Raw genomic sequence first — 19,017 nt, forward strand, 5'->3', positions numbered from 1 at the left:
CCTGACTTGATTGCTCTGCACTGTATCTTAAACAGGCAGCAACATTTTAAGTCGTTTATACAGAAGAAATATTTATAAAGGCTATAAAACACATCATCTGCCAATGACACTAGCTTCATACCAACAAGTCACAGGTTCCTGACGATGATACACAGCCAACTTCACCTGAAGGTTAGGTCATGAAGTACCCAGCTCATCTCTGTGTCCATATGGAACAAGTCACCATCTACACTCATGTGAACCAACTCTTCGGGGAAGAGTTTATAAATTGAGGAGCACACAAAGGTTACTATTAGGGGAGACAAACTATTCAGTCAAAAGAAACAAAATATATATCACACACCATGCAAAATGCCATCTGACTTGCACCAGCTTTTCCATATGCAATTACTAGTTGGCCAATTCCTTGCAGCAATTTTTCATCACAACAGTGGATCATGAGGAAAGACATAAATATTTCAGCAAGTTTCTAAGCAACTGAAAAACAGTGCTTTGCAAGGGATATATTAAGTCACTGTTTAATCCTAGTCTTCGCTGGGAAATAAGGTGAAGTTTTGTTTCGTTTTTTTTTCCAAGCCAATCGTTAGCTTACCCCAACGTCTTGATATGAACAACACAATTACAGTTTTCATGTGTATTTACCAACTGAGGTAAACACTACTAATTGCTGTACTTCTGCAAACGTTTTACAGTGTGCTGAGTAAATTGAGGCAGGGGCAAAAGAAAGAGAAGGGCCTTTCCTCCCCAGGAATACACCAGCACCACGCGTTCCTCCTGTGGTGAAGGAGAGCTGCCATGCTTTGAATGGCTCCGGGAACTTACCCCAAACATCTGTCGAAGGTCCGGATCTCGAAAGCGGAAGGGAATGTTGGACACATGGAGCCGTTTTGGAGTGGATTTGCTCTCGGTGTTCTCACTGCTCTGTGTCTGTGATTGCTGTCCATCTGTCTGTGCCCCTCCTTCTGTCTGCTGAAATCAGAAAGACAAAGTTGTGTTTGTGAACAGAAACCATTCAAATTCCTTTCACAGGCTTTGCCCATCTCTTTTCATGTATTAGCACTACATTTGTGATTGCAGTATCCGAACACTTGACAATTACTTTGATAAAGCCAGTAACGCTTCACGATCGATCTGTTGTTCTTCCCCTCTCCTTCCATGAGTAAACACTAACGAGATCTCAGCTTCCCTCCCCTCGTATCACCTTTTTAGCTTAGCAGATTTGCCTTTGGTTTTCTTAAATTGCTCTCTTTTCCCCTGCTCTTCCTCACTTCAGCTGCCACCATATGAAAGCTCTAATGAAGAGGCGGATCTTCCGTATCCTGAAGCTGGGAGGTAGTACCGCCACTCTAATCTCATGTGGCAGGATGTTCATGCAATCATCAAAATCCCACAGCTGAAGTGGCAGCTCTTCACTGGGCCAATACCAGAAATGCATCCCCAGGCAAAATGGCATCTGCTCTGTCAAGTTCCCTTCAGAGGAGCACTACCCCAGAAGGTCTGTAATTAAATGGGAAAAATCCACATAGCAACAGCTTACGGATGTCTTTGATTAACTTTTCTAGCACGCTTAAAAGTCAGCCCAGGGACAGGAAGCAGCCATTACCACCGCTGGGTTTATAAAACCTCCAAGTGCTACTTTCTGCTACCAGCTCCACAACCAAAAGGAGGGAATTCGTTCCCACATTCCTTAGCACTGACTGGCACGGCAAAGCCGGGGCGAGGTGTGGGCTTTGGGGCACTTGTGCACAGCAAACACACAGCAAGAAGGTGTGTCAGTGGGCCAGAACAGAGAAAAAGGGCAGGGAAGAAGAAAGGGAGAGAGCCTCACCCACCCATGCTGGGCTTAGAGTAAGAAGGGCTAGTAATTGCCAGTCAGCTTTTTGGGGCACCTTCAAGAACATATGCAAGCCTTAAAACTCACGATTGAAGAGTAAAGGGGGGTTGATTTTGTTTGGGGGGTGCTCTTTTTATTTGTTATATACATAATTTGTCTCCCAAAGTCAGAAAAAAGTCTCAGGGGAGCTGCCCACGCTGACTCCCCAGCCACCGGCTGGGTATGGCCAGCCCCTAACCATTTGATACACACTTAGTGAATGTTTGGAAAGAAACCTCCCTCCACAGATAAACTGAACCAGCAACAACAAGAGCTCCTTCTGGCCAGAAACATCCCTTAAGAGCTACGACCTTGAACTTGCACGCTGCTTATAAAGGACTGACAAGAGCAAGCTCGCAGTAAGCACCGGGGCCTTGTCGTGCTGAGCAAAGCAGTGGCAGCTTTCCATTTTATTTTAGTAGGGCAGCGCAGGCAGCACAAAACATGTTTGATCTGATTAATATAAATTAAGCTGTGATAGGGAGAACGGAGATACTGCCCTGCAATTATCTCTACTCCCCAGAGCCACTCAAGTCTCGGGAGAAGCGTAGCAGGATGAAGATTTTTTATTTGGCTTAGACTCACCCCCCCCCCCCCCAGATACCAAATTGTCAAGAACCACCTCACAAACTTCCCTTTGATCGTATCAAAAAAAGTTGCCCCCCCTCCCTAAATTCCCTGTCTTCTTTCTAGCCTCACCCCGATGACAAAATGCATCTCCAAACACACAGAGTGCACCCTAGGGGAAGAATCGATGCAGCTGGCTTGTGATTAAATCACACCATGCTATTCGGTGGTTTTATTTTTATTACTCCATCAGAGTCCTTTGCTCCTCAGGGCAAATCCGTCCAAGCAGGACAAAACACAGGGGTAGCCCATCCATCACTGCACACAATGCCTGCCTTGGAGCGAGCGCTCCAAAACAACTCCCCAAAATCATCAACTCTCCTGCTCCAAGGGAACTCTTCCCCGTCCCATTTTCAGGCACATCCTGGAGCTGTGCGAGAGCCATTTGCCAAATCCTGCCTTTCCTACGGCTGCGGTGGGGAAGTGCAAGTGGGCAAAGGCCCACAGGTGAGTCCTTAAACACACCAGCACGTCCCCGGCTGGAATGAGGGAAGGCTGATATTCTGAACGGTGACAACAAAAACGTGTCAGTGCCGAAATTCAAATACAGGCTGCACAGGACTGGATCTGCTGCTTCCACGGGAGACAAAGGCTCGTGCTCCTCTCCCTGCCATTTGCTCGCGAGCAGAGGGCAGAGCTCCTTTCTTTCCAAGGGTGCAATATATCATGTACAGTGGCCTGCTCAAAAACGCTCACAGCTGTTCCTGCATATGGCAGCGTGCTGCCGCCACACGGGAGTCGGTTTTCCAGCACGTGAGACGTGTACAATAAGACAAAGGCTTCAAAACTGGGGAAGCAAGAGAAAAGAACAGGGGGGCTCAGCCCAATCTTACCTTGCTGACTACGCTACCACTCCCTGGATCTTGTGCGGCCTCCCACATCTCCTGATTTTTCAGCAGTAGTTGAGCATGAAATGCCTCCTGTCTCTCTGGATGCTGCAGCTCCCTCGTTTCCATCACCCAGGGCCCTACGGTGAGCTCTGAACTTTCAGCCCCTAGAACACGAGCTCAGTATGTTTGTCCGCTGCCACACATAAACGATAGAAATAGTCTCTTCAGATCTCGCTGCCTTTTTTTTTTTTTTCCCCTTTTCCTTTTATAGTTATTCCTTGTCTTAACTCATTAGGAAGGAGATGAAAGGAAGGGCCTGGAGCCTGTTCTCCGGCAGCACATAATGGAGACTGGCAAAGCGCTGCCCTGCCCGAGCCCGATGATAAAAGCTGGCGATTCACCACGCAACCGCTCCTCACCCCGACCCCATCCCCTCCCCTGCACCTCCTTCCTTCTGGCTTCACGTCAGCACCTGGCAGCTCGGGGCCGACCTCTTCCCTTCGCCACGACAGCGCAGAAAGGAGCTGACGGCTGTCCCCTGGGTCTCGCTGCTTGCCACGGGGCAGAGACCCCGTGTCTGAAAACAGCCTCGGCTCCCCGCTACCTCCTCGCCGTAGCCCGGGTAACACACACTTCTGCGGCGATAACGCCATCCACGCCTGCACACACAAGCTCTGAGCTGTTCAAGGTCACCGGGAGATAGATCGGAGCTCAGCGCACGCAGGGTATTTGCTTCACTCAACCACTTGCTCCCCGTGCCCCCCTGCCACTTGCCTGCACCCGCCAGCAGCGAGGAAACGCCACGCGACGAGGGGTGGCTGCAAAAGGAGGCGTGCACGTGTACCTGTGCAGAGAAACTACAGCAAAACACACGATAAACCAACCCCCTCGTCCTCCTTCCCCACGGCCCAGGTGGTCTGTAAGGCTGTGAATCACAGCGAGGGGGGTAAGACCCGTAAGTCCCTGCAATACAAAATATTTACAAACTGTTACTAGCAGCTGGATTTAAAAGGGGACCTGGGAAGTTCATAGCATTTGGGAGACAGGCTGTGCTGCCTGCTTCTGGAGTCTCAGGTCCATAAAAAAAAAAAAAAAAGGAAAAAAAAGGAAAAAGCAACCCTGATCGGATCAAGACCTTGAGGATCTGTGTGGAGACAAGGGCTGGAAACTAGGGCTGGCAGAAGGCACCCTGCCCACTGCCAAGGAGTGCAGCGATAACAGAAGATCTGTGCACTTTCCAGTGAAGAGCCTGTGTCAAAACAACCAGTCACCCATCAATAGATACCCACTAAGCAGGTCTGATGGAAAAACGAGTGAAGAATTGGATTCTGGACACCAAACCCCTCTCTCCTGCCTCACCAGAGAAGCAGGGAGCTACACACCTGAAAGCAAAGGGCACAGGAGCTTGCGCTTGCTTCGGGGATAATAATCACCTTTCAACAGCAGCGAATTTTATTTTAGCATTGTATCCATTTTTCAGAGATGCCAAGCATGGTTATATAAAAAAACTGGGCTACGGTACAGGCACAACTAACGATGTGCCCAAGTGCTTTGTATGCCAAAAGCTTCACAAAAAAAAAAAAAAATGGCTAAGGATGTACCAAACCACTTCCCTGGGCTTTTAACCGTTTCCAGCAGCTAGATTAATTTAGGGCGTATTTATTCTGATTGCTAAGTACCTGTTTTCAGACACACTAAAGCTTAGTCTTTTTGCCCCCTTTCCTTATTAAAGACAAATGCCACCTGGCCAAACAGGGCAAATGCTTGGTGATGCTCCTCCAGCCTCTCAGCCTCCAGAAAACTGAGCTGGTTCATGTCCTCCTCAGAGCTGCTCACTGGCAATGAATCTATTGCCCGTGAAATGTTTAGTGAGTTTTATGAGCCTGTTTATACTCTCAACTTCTAAAGCATCCTGTGAACAAGATTTCCCCAGTTAAAATCTTCATTACATGGAAGGAAAAAAGAAACAACCAACAACAAAATGGTTTTGTGTTTTGGGGTTGCGTTTTTTTTGGTTTTGTTTTGATGCATGCCACTTATTCCCTGTTTGCATCCTAGTCAGTGAAAATGGGAGAGTTCCCTATTTGGTTTCCCATACCTCTCCATACTCTATATAGCTCACATTCCCTCGTTCATCTGTCAGCTCTTCTCCTGTGAAGATTTCATTTCTTCTCGTAAAGAACCTGCTATATCCTTTTCATCATCGCTATTATCCTTCTCTGTACTACTTCAAGATCTGCTCTAACCTTTGAGAGAAATGCAGAACTACCACAGCTGTATACTCTAACACAATGATATTTTCTGATTTACTCCCTATTTCTCTTTTGAAATCATTTTCAAACCTGCCTCACCAGACACGAGTCTGGAAGTGCCGACAAGCAAAATAATCTGCCTCATCCTCAAAGCAAATTTCTGATGTTAGATGTCAGAGTTTGCTACCTCAAGACAGTGATTTCCAAGCTGCTGTATCTAAACAATCAGCAGCTAGGTAACTTATTTGGAGCTGGTGCCTCCTCGCATCTACTTGCTCAGCGGTATCAAAAGGTAAGCGAGGATATTCATTAAACATAGTCCTCACCTGAAATACCTTACGTGAGCAAATGCTTTAATTACCGAAGTGATGAAAAATAATTACAGAGGAAAATTCTGCTAATCTCAGACCAGGCAAAAAAAATACCCAAGGGAAAGTCATCCTTATAACATCATCCGTGCATTACAAAAGGAAGTTGAGGAAGCCCTGTGGTGCTGTTGGCTCCCTTCCTTCTAAACCCTTATTAGATGCCTGGGTCACGGCCAGAGGACCCAGCAGCTTCCCCCTCCTGCCCCTGAACGTGATAAGCAGGGGTCCCCCACCGCAGATGTGCCTTCTTTAAGGAATCTGGAAGCCTATAGCCCTTTATGGTGCAGCAGATGAGTTAAATATGCTTCGGTATGGCACGTCAAAACGCCTAGAGACACGCTGCTCTGTAATTAAATAATGCTTTATATTGGTTCACGACAACATAACACCAAGGCGACAGCACCTGCCATTTTCGTGCAAAGTAATTTACATAAACTTACTCCTCGACTTCCAGAGCTCCAGCTGCATTCGGTAATTTATATAGACACACAAATTCTTCCCTCTGACATTAACAAGAGAAACGAGTTGAATAATCAGCTCCCAGTATTAAGTGCATTGCATTTACTATCAAGCAAGCTTTTTTAGTTCAGCGGATGATTAATCTCCCCTCTGTGGGTAGAGCACCGGGAGCTGCAGCGAGCTGACAATTGCTCTCGGCTCCCGGCCACGCGCTCCGGGCGCTTACCTTGGGACAACAGCATTTGCTGGAGTCCTCCAAGAGCGCCCCTAATTCATTAACCCAGCAGAAGAATCAGACAGCTTTCTGCCAGGTGAGCGAATTGAAGTGGCTCATGGAAGGAATGCCAGAAAATAGGAGTGCTCGGAGCCAGATCTTTCTGACAGCAGTGCACCTTCAGAGCAGCTCAGCTGGCGGAGGAACCGCAGCCCCATCGGCAGCTCCATCAGGGAGAAGCATGCTGATGTAAGCCAAAAAGGGGTAAACCCTTCTTGTAAACCAAGTAAAAAACCATGTAAACCAAGCCAGGCGACCCGGCACTATAAAAAGTGAAATGCAGAGCGTCAACGGCTTCAGAGACGGCCCGCAACGGGCAGAGGGAGTAGGCCAAATATGGCCCGCTACACCTCCGTCTATTTTTAAGGCAGGTCTTTCAGCTGTGCTTTGGGACAGTATCGAGAGAAAGGACAGATGCTCCGAGACGATGAGCGGGAGACCCACATGCCAGGCAAGAAACAAAGCCCCGCGGATGAGGCCTGATCCTAAAATAAAAAAAGATTCCAAATTATGCAGCTGTTTGCATTACGCCACCTATGTGCCCGTTCCTTTTCCATGCCCCAGCCCCGAGAGCTACGAATGCTTTCCAGCACTCTCGGCTCCAGCACCGAGCTCACCCAAAGCTGACGACACCAACCAGCCATTCCCCTCCGCCCGGGGGTTTTACAAAACCCGGGGGAGCATTGAGGGAGGCACGGACTTTGACTCCCAAGGCTTTATTTTACTTCAGTTCCCTACTGGTGTTTGACCTCAGTCTTCCAGATGGCTGGGTATTAACTCGGCCAACGCCGCTGATAAGCTCAAGCCATTCAGTCTGACTTTTCCATGGGGTCCTGCCAAGTTCCTAGGAAAAGGAGCTCCCACCCTGTGTTAGGGACCCCACTGCAGACCCCATTAGGCCGCTGCATAACTTGATACCAGCCAGAAGAAATTCCCCTTTCCACGAGGGATTTTGAAGCCACCTCATATCCTGTTACTTCTGCAGTTCCCCCAAACGCTACCAGCCTGGGAAGGCAGCAGCCCATGCCACCTGAGCACAGCTTTTGCTATCTCACTCTCTCCTGCCAGCCGGGCGGCAGCAGAGGCCTCGTTCTTAAATGCCAGGAGGGACCGAATCCGCCTGGCTGGAGGAATTTCTGAGCTATCCCACGGGAGCACAGGCTTCAAGTCAGCAGCTAAAAAATCCCCCAGCTATGCAGTCCGGGGTATCGCCTTCGCACACATGACAGCAGCTGCGCCTGTCAGTCGCAGCGAGGGGAGGGGAGGATCACGTATCACCTTGCAACGAGCTTTTCCTGCGTTCAAGTCAGCGCTGCCATTTGAGCGAGGCAACAAAATGGTGAAGGGGAAAGGCGCCTTAAAGCAGAGCAGTAGATGGGATGTGTGTGTGTCACGTGAGCAAGAACCAGCGTACGGGACAGCCGAGATGCTTGGTGTTGGTGTGCAAGATGAAGCAGCCAACCTGTGCGGCGGTGTCTTAACAGCTTGAGCCACTGCTGAGCCTTCTTCCTTCCCCTAGTTACTGCATCATTAATCAGCGTGCCGAGGAAGAGAAGTTGTGAGCAATTACATCCCAAGGCACCCCACGGCATCAAAGTAACTCGATACAGTAGGATTCCTGGACAGAACAGATAAAGGGACACGGAAGATCCAAAACCTGATGTGTGTAAAGCATGGGAATGACCGTGCAAGGCGCCTTGCCTCTCCCCCTGGACATCTTCACATGCCAGCATGCGGGATGCTCTCAATCCCAGCTGTAGCAGCGACAGCCAGGCTGCACCCTGACCCTTTCACAGCTATGGTCTGAGCCCACTTTTGCGCCCTTCACACCCTGAGCCGTGTTAAGCCCTCAGACCCACCGTGCCCATCCACTCCCGGCAGCCAGCAGGCCGGCTGCGCGCTCCCCTGCCTGTTTCTCGCATAACCTCTCCCAGTCACGCTCCCTCCTGGCAACGCCACCTTCTCCCTGCAGTCTCCCAGCAACCCTCCCTCCTCCCACGCACGCGGGCTGCTCTTCTCCCTTCCCCGGGAGCCGAGCTGAGCCGTGCCGTGATGCACCGCGCCGGGATGCGCCGTGCCGTGCCACCCTGCCCTGCATTGCCCTGCACACACAGCGGGCTCCGCGGAGCCGGCACGCACTGATGAAAGGCAGAGCTCGGCCCTGCAGCGCCCCGGGGATGGCTCCTAATAAGGAAGAGCAGAGGGAGCTTTGGCAAGAGCTTTCGGCTAGGGTCAGGGCTCGCGGCGCTGCCGTTAAAAAAGAAATGCTCCTCGAGCTCTGGGCAAAGATGGGAGCAGCAAAAATACGCAGCGGGGAAAGCTGTCGCCGTGTTTTGCTCCCCATTTCCATCCTAGCTGCTGGCTGGAGACAGCCCAGATCTTAAAGGCTGGGAGGACACAGCCTGGTACTGAAATGATGACTTTCATTTCTGCATGCTGCATCAGCTTTAAGTTTTATTTCCAGCCTGATCTCTCCCTCTCTACATTTACATTTGCCTCAGGCTGAAGAAGTTACTTTTATGCGCTGCCAACGTGCTTTCCTGGGCTTGGACTCTTTTCTTCTCCGAGACGTGGAAGTTGTGGCGTTGCCAGGATAAACTCAAAGGGACCTCCTTATCAAAGCCATAACCTGCGTTGTCAACCGCGCAGCCACCGTCCAGTGCAGAAAGAGCAGAGCCACACGCTGGGAACCGTGCACACTTGAGCTGGCACTATCACTTCTTCCCATCGCTGGCACTAAATTCACTCTGTACTTACCGGGGGAAAAATAATCTCTGCGAGCCAAACACCCAACTACAAGCAAAACTGAAAGCATTAACAGATTAAATCCGCCCCTGAGCACCGAAGGCTCTCACCATAAGGCTCTTTATTAGGAAGTTAAGTCTTAACAAGTGGCTTAAGGGGTGGATAAAGCTTTTCCTGGGATAATCTGCCAGCATGTTGCCCAGTGCCAGTTCCAGGCCATGGGAAGAAGAAAGCAAAAAAAACTAAGAAGGTGAAAATCTTCGTTTGGTAAATGGATGCCTAGTAGCTGAGAGGTTCTCTCCCATCTTTGCCCCTGAAGCTTCCTGCCATCTTCAGAAAGTCAAAGAGAAGTGTTTTTCTACTCTGTTAGCTTCCCGAAAGCAGAAATGAACTGGGATTACACCTACAATACATGCGCTCTCCCTAATCCTTTGTACTGTCAACCTTCCAGAACTTGCCACCATCACGTTCACTTGAACCACTTGCCAGTTGACTCAAGGTAACTAATCCTTCTAGAAAGGAGCGTCCTTGGGCAACGCCACCGTGGTGAAAAACCACGGTTCTCAGGTACGGCTCCTCTTCCCAGAGACCTATTTACAGGAGAACGTGCACAAGAACGTAGCATTGGATCATCAGAACCTCCGGCCTTTTGTGATTGTCTCCTTTCTGAGCCCACCACTGATGTGCTGCATAGTTCAGAAGGAGTCAGCCACCTGCTCCGTGGCTGCCTCTTCCAGAAGCAGCTCCCTGGCCGGAGAGCCCAGCGACCCTGCCCCAGGCACTTACTGCGAGAGATCCGTTCTGCGTGCTGGCCGTGGTCGTGCTCTGCTCTCCATGCGGCTGCGTGCTCCCGTAGAGCGTCAGATTGTGCTCGCTGGTCTGGCCTGCATAGTCCTGAGTGTGTGGCACCCCGTACTCTGTGGGAATCCCGTTCTGTGGGGGTGGCGGAAATGGGATTGTGGTGAATGGCTGCACCATTGCATCAGGAGTTGCTGCTGGCTCCTGGTTACCCTGGAGAAAGGAGAAAGCAGAAGGCGGCTTTACTGCACCGCGGCAGGCAGATGGAAACATCACCCGGAGAGGTTATCCACAAACAGTCCGTGTCAACATCCCACCCACCGCCGCTGTAATAATGCACCGTCTGCCGTTATCTTCTCTATCAAAAGGAGCACGCCTCGCTCCTCCGAACTATGACACCGGTTTTTAATCTCTTTTGGGCAACTTTCTCGCTGCTGGGTGGCATACGGAGAACAAGCTATCGGGCGTACAGTTTGCTTGCTAAGGAAAACACAGATACCGATTGCTACGGACGCAGAGATAGAAGAACAAGGTGCTAGCTTTCAAGATCCCTTCAAAGCTAGGAAAAGGGGGGAGCTGGGGAGACCTTCCCGAGCCCCCCGGGGTGCAGGAGCAAAGCCTTGGCATTGAAACCCAACCCTAGGAGGCCCAGCCCGCAGCACCGCTCCTACCGCTTTCACCGCCGCCGCAGCGAAATCCACGGAGAAGATTTATGATAGCAAGGCTGTTTGATTTATGTGCGTGTCAACAGACTAATCCTGATTTTAAATTTTGGCTGCTGTTCCAGCCCTGGGTCCTCCCCCACAAAGCCCAGAGGTACTTGAGCCTATTCTGACACCAGCACGCTTCAATCAACGGAGGAAAAGGGGGGAAAGGAGCTTGTCCTGCAGGCGGGGAATTACCAAACAGCCTGCAGCAGGGAGCACACCGGGGCTGCAGGGCCCCCACTGCAGCTGGACAAACCTCCCAGCCCCTTTATCAGGCTACCTGGGACTTTCCCTTCCCGGCAAAGGGCACGATGACAGCATGCATGCAGCCAGCACCAGCTCATTCAGATGCCATCCGAGTCCCAAATCTGCTCGGACGTCGGCGTACCCAGGCCTCGTGGCTGCCTGGCTTTGTCTCCCTCGGGTGAGGCTGCAGAGCGCTGCCCTCACGCAAAGGGATGGGTCTTTGCCCCAAAACGAGGATGGCTCCCTGTGCTTGTGCTCACTGCCAGCGTTATAGTGTGGGGCTGCCAACAGCCTCAACCCCGCTGGAGATCTGTGGGGCGAGCTCCAGCTCCACGTTGCTGTCTTTCCAAGCTCTCTGCTGCTTACCACGTTTCGTTACATCCAGCCTCCCGCCTGTTTCCATACAGCTCACGTTGCCAGCCCATTTCTTTTGTTAAACATTAAGAGCTAAATATGAAACCGATCTTTTTTTTTTTTTTTTTTTTTTAATTTCAAAAATCGGTAAGATAACCCCAGGAAAGATGCCGCAGCAGAAACTATTTCTCATTTTCTTCGAACAAACCAGATTCGCAAGCTGGTGGGATCCCTGATAGGAGGAAGGGAATGCTAATTAGCCACCAACAAAACCTATTATGCCATCTTCTCAACAGTGCAGAGTTGCTCCCTGAAGGACATACTCCAGCGTTTTGTTTAATCTCACTCCTAGGCTACTTAAAATGCCAGCCCAGAAACCTTGTATCATCTTATTCTCAACGTTTCCCCCCCCCCCCCCCCCAGTTAATACTGCTCCTTCTGGTTTAAATGCATTGCAACCTTTTAAATATTTTCTCTCCTTTCTTCAATTATCTACAACTGTTTGAAGGATGAAAAATGCTATCTCTCTCTCTCGTGGTGTTTTGATGATACATATTTATTTGGAGCTTAATCACATCTCACAAGCCAAAATAACCTGGCAACTTTATTTATTACTTCTCTCTGACCTTCCTAAGATCTTTATATAAGGAATTTCTGGTACAGAATGCAATGTTTTAATACCACTGTCACTTCGGTTTTTAGCAATCTTACTAACACATGCAGAAATCATATTTTTTATTACAAATGTATCTTTAATTTAATGTCTCAGGTTATCTGTAGATCTACCACTATTATGCTTGTCCAGGTTTCATCATCCGAGGGAGTATCTGGATCTCAAATTATTTTCTCATGATATGATTAGGTACACGTTTCCCATCTGATTATTATTTTTTTTATATATATAATTTTAATTTCCTTCAGTGCTGTGGAATTACTTGTCCTGTCTCCGCTGCTGTCTACAAAGAAGAACTCCTGAGGTGTTCTCCGCAGGTTTCGTGGCAGACCGATATCCTCCCCTCCCGTTACTCTACCTAATTTCAACATTTACCCAACACTTCATATTTTCAAGAACTAACAAAAAAAAATTAAAAAATCCCATTTATCTTCAAACACAGAACCTGAACTCCTTTCCCTACCTCCAACCCTCCAGGGGAAGCCCTGCAGTCAGGAGCGTTGCTTTTCCCACTTCCCAGGAGGTCTAACGAGCAGTGAGAAAACCCTCGCTGGAGGTATGCGGGGGGGGGATGCAACCAGAAGGGCTGAGCTGCAACTATTTGGTCTGTCCTGTCTCGACAACATACCTCACTGCATCGCCAGCACTGCCTGGTTTAACTCGTGAGGTTCCCCACGTTGGGACTCGACATGGACAGACTGAGGTGGCCATGCCAAAGGGCGGTCACCGTTGCCAAACACGTGCACAGATGCCAGGATCTCAGGATGGAGAAAGCCCAGCGACGCTCCCCCATCGACTGCTGCTGCTAGCGACGTGTGTGATGGGATGAAATGAACCTAATTAGCGCTCAGGAGCAGACAGCCCCTTCCTTCAGCTGCGAGGTAGATGGCGGCCGCAGCTCCCCCGCTCCCACAGCAAGTGCTTATTTATCTGCGGGGCTCGGAGCAGCTCCCTGGGGCCGAGCTCGGACACCTGCCCCATCAGCTCACACCACCAGGGCATTAAAAAGGGACAGAGGACACAAATATCAGACCAGGTTCCCAGATTCGGGCCCTGCTCTCAGCCCTACAGAGCCAAGGCCTTGTCCTCGAGCTGCCAGCTTCCCATCTCCAGGTCGGGGTTTGGCCTACGCAGCTCAGCCCACGTTTTGTTCAAAAACCCATTTTAAGGCAGTGAAAAACCCCGAACGGGGACACAGCTCCACGAGGCGATGCAGCAGTAACTTAATTAACAAAAGCTGGGCAGACGAGCCTTAAGCAAACCCGTGTGGCAGCACCTCACAGAGGGTGGGGGGAAGCCTCCACCAGAAGCACCGTGGCTCCGCGGAGGGGATTTAGGGTGAATTCTGTCAGCAGACAGCAGGTGGTGATCCAAGATCGCGGCACCGAGCGCCAGGGCCGCAACCACACACACAAAGGCCTCCCGCTCCCGTAAAGCTGTCAGCTAACAAAAAGCTCGGTTTATTTTGCCAGGGGCCGCTTTTGGGAAGCGCCACAACTTGGGTGTTGCCCGGTAGCTTATGAAGAGCCACGAGCTTCGGAGAAAGGCTCAAGGAAATGTTACAGCTCGTAAACGTGAGCCTCTTCAAGGCACCTTTCACTGCTGGTAAGCCCCAAAACATCGGGCTAGACGTGAGCAGATGCCTGCTGAGGGCACGGGGAGGGCCAGCCCGCTGCTGACAGACAAGCCTCTGCCGTGCCTGTGTTACTGAGGCTGGAAGGAGCTGCCTCCCGGCTAGCTGAAGGCAATTAAGGTGTTTGTGACGACTGGTGTGTTCCCGGCTACGGCTGTTTGCTCTCCGTGCCAGCCCTAATCCCTTTCGTCAACAGCAAAAAGTGCTCGGAGCTCGGATCTGCAGAGCCCAACGAGATAGGGATGAGGGAACGGCGCTGTCCCCCTCTGAGCAAGTCACAGAGGCCCCTGGGGAGGCAAATTTGCCACGTGGCTCCCGCAGAAGAGGCCTCGTGTGGCTCCTCGTGGAGCAGACAAGGGCCACCCTGCAACCCTGCTGTAGCAGACCAAGAGAGAAGTGAGAGAAAACAGGCTGCCTTCTCCCCCTTCTCACTGTGAACGCGAATTAAGCCTGCTGCAGCGGGCTCACCTTCCCAGCCCTCCCCAAAACAGCCTCCCCCGGGGCTCCGTGGGTGCTACGGCTCCAAGTGGAGCCGCCGCCCTCTTACATACTAAGAGAACTAAGAAGTACTTTTTATTATCAGGTTAGTTTTGTTCCCAGTTAAGAGCACTGAAGCGGCTTGGCAGAGAGCAAGAAGAGAACGGGAGCCAGATGGGGGGGAGCAAAGGGCTGGGGCACCCGCAGTGGGATGAGCTGGGGCGAGCCACAGCACACGGCACACGTTAACCCTCTCCCAGGCCATCCCCAAATTGCCCCCTGATGATAACGAGCATATCAGGGAGCAATCTAAATTATGCCTTGCTCTTTAGGGTCAGTTTGTGTTGAAGACAGTCAAACACAAGCTGAAGTGATGCATGGGGTGGTGCAGCCATGTGTTTCCATCTCCCCTGTCCTGCTGAAACTCAGCCACATGAACCCTTCTGGGATCTGGGAACATCATACAAGCTCTTTACCCCAAAACATAGTAATAACACTTTCCACGTCATCGCCATTTCATTATTGACCAGCTTCTGAATGGGAAGAGCTTTACAACTTCAAACTTTTACTCTAAATCAGTCCTTTAGCACCCGACCCCATAGGTACAGAGCCTATGGAAAGAAAGGTTCGGAATGAAAAGGCCATACAAAGCTAAAAGGAAGGGGAAAGACACAAGGGAAGGAGAACAAAAAGAGAAAAATGCAAAAATCCATGTGGACAACATGCCTTCCCAGCAAGCGTTACTGATTACAAGACCTAGGACAGCACAAGGTAACTTCTGAGCACAGTTACTATGCCACCAGCCCCTGGTAATCTTCACCTCTGCCCAAACCTTCCCTGGACCGGGCTGGGTGCATGACCCCAACCCGACACCCACACCTGCAGCCAGCACTACAAAGGCATTGCTGAGACTCCAGAGAGCGAGGCCAGCATGTCTGTCTGTCTGTCTGGCGACCCAGACTGATAAAATCAACTTTTTTTTTTCCTTGATGTTGGTCGATCATAAAAGCACCTTGAGGAGGATCACAAAATGAGGGGGGTTGGGATTTCACCTCCATGCCTGGAGCTTGCTTTTCATTAGATTTATGACGCAGTGGGGATTTTTGACTCTGCTACTGCAGACACAACAGCAATGCCTCCTGAACCCCTGAAAAGTTTTGCAAGAATTTGGAGTTTTATGTCAGATTTGTTAAGGCAAAGTTTAGAGGCACATTTTTTTATTGTTACTTACATTGGATGCAATCATTTGAGGACATGCTTTTTCAATTGGCTTAGCTTAAGCCTAAATAAGCTACCCTTCCACCAAAATAGATGCCCAGGCACAGACCCGCACCTCGCTCACCATTTAAAGGCATGTTTTCTTCAACTTCCCGGTGCGAGCTTCCACTAGATTATCTAATCTTGTCCTTCCTTCTCCTCGATATGTAAAGCAAGGGAAGAACAAGTTATCTTCCAATATGCGCTCTATCACTCCAGGCCACCAAAAACTGTTTGGTAAAAGAAAGCAGCTGGCTTTTTTTTTTTTTTTTTTTAAAAAAAGAAAAAAAAGAAGTTCAAGCCCCTCTTTTGTAGGAAAGGAAGAAAGACAATTATAGTCTTATCTTACCCTTACACACAGGAAGCACTTACTCATCCCCACACTGTCATTATTTCCAGGACTGGCCAAGGTTTGCTCCATCCCTACGTGCAGATGTGGGCTCTCGGTGCTGAACGTGCCCTTCTGTAATTAAGAAGCCCCTGGGCAACCTGCAGAGAGGCTCCCGGCTGGATACGGCCAAAGCCTGAGAGTAGCACATCAGCAAGGCCCAGAGCCACAGCCTGAAATGTACCTGCCCACCCTGAGATTTTAAGAACACGGATTTCCTCCACCTAAAATCTACATTATTCCCCTTTCCAAAAAAAATAAAAAAGAAAGAAAGAAAAAAAGAAGCAGAAGTTAAATGTTACTGGCAATTAAGGCGTCCCAACAAATGCTTTCAATCAATTCACGCTCTCTGGGGTTGATTAGAAAGAGAATTGTGCTTCACAAGACTCCATCAAGGCTCCAACATCTGTTTCCATTCCGTACTAGGAATGAAACTACTTCTGAAAATTATTGGGGAGAAAGGGGGTTGGGAACAAAGGAAAAAGTCCCCAGGATGGATGCTTCCTAAGCAAGAAAAGCCAGCATGAATGAAAGGCCAGGCTCAGATTCCTGTTCGAAACCAATCTTTAGCACCTACCCTGGCGGTGTTCTCAGCTCCACGTGAACATTTTCCACGTTGCATTCATAGTCAAATGTTCTTGGGAGAGAGATTTCCATAAGACAGCTAGCTTTTACCAAACTGCTATGAAAATAAAGCCTCAAAATACGGTGAATCTAGTCACACACTGATCCAACAGGCACCCGGAGCGGCAGAAGCATCCCCCAAACGAGTGAGATGACTTCACCGCTGGGCGAAGAGGGTTAAGTTTCCTCTTCTGGACCAGAATTCAAATGAATCACAGCTAAGAGACAGTGCGCTGCAGATGTGTCACGTATGTTTAATCCAAGCTAACCACGATTAGCTTTTCGGGCAGATTAGCAAACCGATCACACTCGCAGTCGCACGAGTGCAGATTCCCGTGCAGGGAGGCAGCAGGATCCAGAGGCCAGCAGCAGGGAAGGAGCAGGGTGATGGCTCGTCTGGGGACAGTCCATGGCTGCATCAGATCAAGCCCACCCTCATACCTGGGTACATACGCAACTGCAGGGGACCTGCCTGCACTGCTTCTCTGCCTGAGTCGACCACTAACCTGCAGATCCCCGATGCTGCTCAGTACAAGAAGGGCCGCAGGACACAGGGAGGAAAATCCCTGGTAGCTCTCTGGGAAAGCTACGTGGGAAAAACCCACGGTAGCTCTCTGCCGGGATGGCAGGGGATTGGCACAGCTCAGCCATCCCAGCCAGGTCTGCAGGCAGATCGCTCGCTTCAGGCGGCTTTGTTTCAAGGCCGATGCAATGGCAGCTTTCCAGGTGATGCTGTATTTCCAAAAACCAGCATCTGCCTCTTCAAACCCAACCAGGAACCTGAGCTGGACCAGGAAGCGGTTCTTCATCCCCCATCCCTGCTCTGGGAACAGGCTGTCTCCTTGTACCTGCAAGCACATCACCAAGCTGCACTGTGGAGCTGGTTATCCCTGCAGCCCCAGGAATTCGGGCTTCTTTCCTGAGGGTTAAACCCTTGATTTTCATTCAGCCCCTTTGAAAGATCCAAATCTACTTTAGTCCCAGGAATTTCTCCAAGCCCTTCCTGCGTGACATACCCATATGTGACAGACTCCTCCGGATCTCTCTCTGTACCTGGTGCTCTCCTAGGAAGGATTTTGAAGATGCCTTTTGGTACCTGGTTTCCCTGCACCCCTCTCCCCTGCTGCCAGCGGCGTGAGCTGCATGGGGGTGCTGCTCTGAGCTGGCTTGGTTACTTGATGAGGGCCAACTAGTGAGAAAAAGAAAACCTCAAAGCCCAGACAGCTTCATTTGTATCGTACTCACGCAGGCCCCTTTGATCCCCCTGATCTCCCCGGCCAGCAAGAAGCCCTCCCTCCTGCCCGTACCGATTCCAGCACCTCGCACGGAAAAGCAGCCCTGCCTCCTCTGCCAGCTGAGGAGGAGGAAGGGAGAAAAACGCCGGGCAGGCGAGCACATCTGGAATCAATTGGGAAGGCTCTGAATGCCTCGGAAAGAACTGCAGAGCTGGCAGAAAGCAGAGCGCGGAGCTGCGCCTTCAGACGTGACTACGGAGCAAAGGTGGGGGACGAGACGGATGCAGCATACCGAAACACAGCACCAGAGCTCCTCCTGAGGATCTCTTTTGTGCTGTTGGCTGCTTTTTTTGTGTGTTTTGTTGTTTCAATGCAGGCAGTTACAGCTCCCAGCCCTGTCACATCCTCACCGTGGGTACGGCCACAATGCAGCGCCGAACAGACGGGCTCGGATGCACGCGGCCCCAGCCAAGGCAAACGAGACTCATCTGTGACTCAAGTGCCAGGACTCGATAACAAAGCAACAATATTATAATCAAGCTGCTCTCGGGGTGCGGGGTGGAGGAAATCTGTGACTTGGCATATGCTCGAGAACAGAATTTTGACAGTTTAAAAAATGCAGATTTCTTCCCACAATGACTTTCCATTCCAGCAACGCGTTCCCCTATCTCGTTATTCATTTGTTCCAAGATGAGTTTTCCATTTTCAAGAAAGCCTTCGTTCTGTATCCTGGAAAGCAGGGATGCTGGAAAGGAATAGAAGGCCACAGAGAAGCAACTCACCAGAGCAATAGCCTGGTAAAAAAAAAAGCATGAGTAAAATCATCTGGATATATTACCAAGAAGAAAATGAGAGCAATATTACTTCAGTGTGTGGCCTTGGCTAGATGAAAAATAAGATACGTGCTTTCACATATGCATTTTAAAAGGGGAATTAACTCAAAAGGGAACAGGAAAGAGCCACAAAGTGACCACAAGACTGGGAGGGTGGTGGGGAGACACAAAACATGACGGTATACCAAAAAACTTGAGAACCTCAACCTATCTTGCTTATCATTAAAAAAAAAAAATTAAGTGCCAACTCATTATTCTGTGAAAGTACATTAATGGTTAGGAAAAAAAAACACTGGGCACTAATAATATTTAATCAAATGAGCAAAAGCATCAGGAAAACCAATAGCCAGGAGCTGAGTCTGAT

The 19,017-nt window shown here is 49.9% G+C and overlaps 1 protein-coding gene across 34 annotated transcripts in view; it reads right to left on the bottom strand.

The window, feature by feature from the left end:
* RBFOX2 (RNA binding fox-1 homolog 2) overlaps positions 1-19,017 on the bottom strand; it is a 157,110-nt gene that overhangs the window by 48,995 nt on the left and 89,098 nt on the right. For 30 of the 34 annotated variants that reach the window (XR_011090703.1, XR_011090713.1, XR_011090714.1 and 27 more), the window contains 2 exons: positions 10,215-10,439; positions 823-969 (listed from right to left, as the gene is read on the bottom strand). Coding sequence is in view for 24 of the 34 variants with exons in the window: in XM_068665172.1 (XP_068521273.1) it covers positions 823-969; positions 10,215-10,439 (372 nt within the window). In the remaining 10 variants the exon portion in view is untranslated. The remainder of the gene's footprint in view (positions 1-822; positions 970-10,214; positions 10,440-19,017) is intronic. The other 4 variants (XM_068665163.1, XM_068665151.1, XM_068665113.1 and 1 more) reach the window with 1 other exon arrangement.

Source organism: Anas acuta, chromosome 1, assembly GCF_963932015.1.
Source record: "Anas acuta chromosome 1, bAnaAcu1.1, whole genome shotgun sequence".
Taxonomy (NCBI): domain Eukaryota; kingdom Metazoa; phylum Chordata; class Aves; order Anseriformes; family Anatidae; genus Anas; species Anas acuta.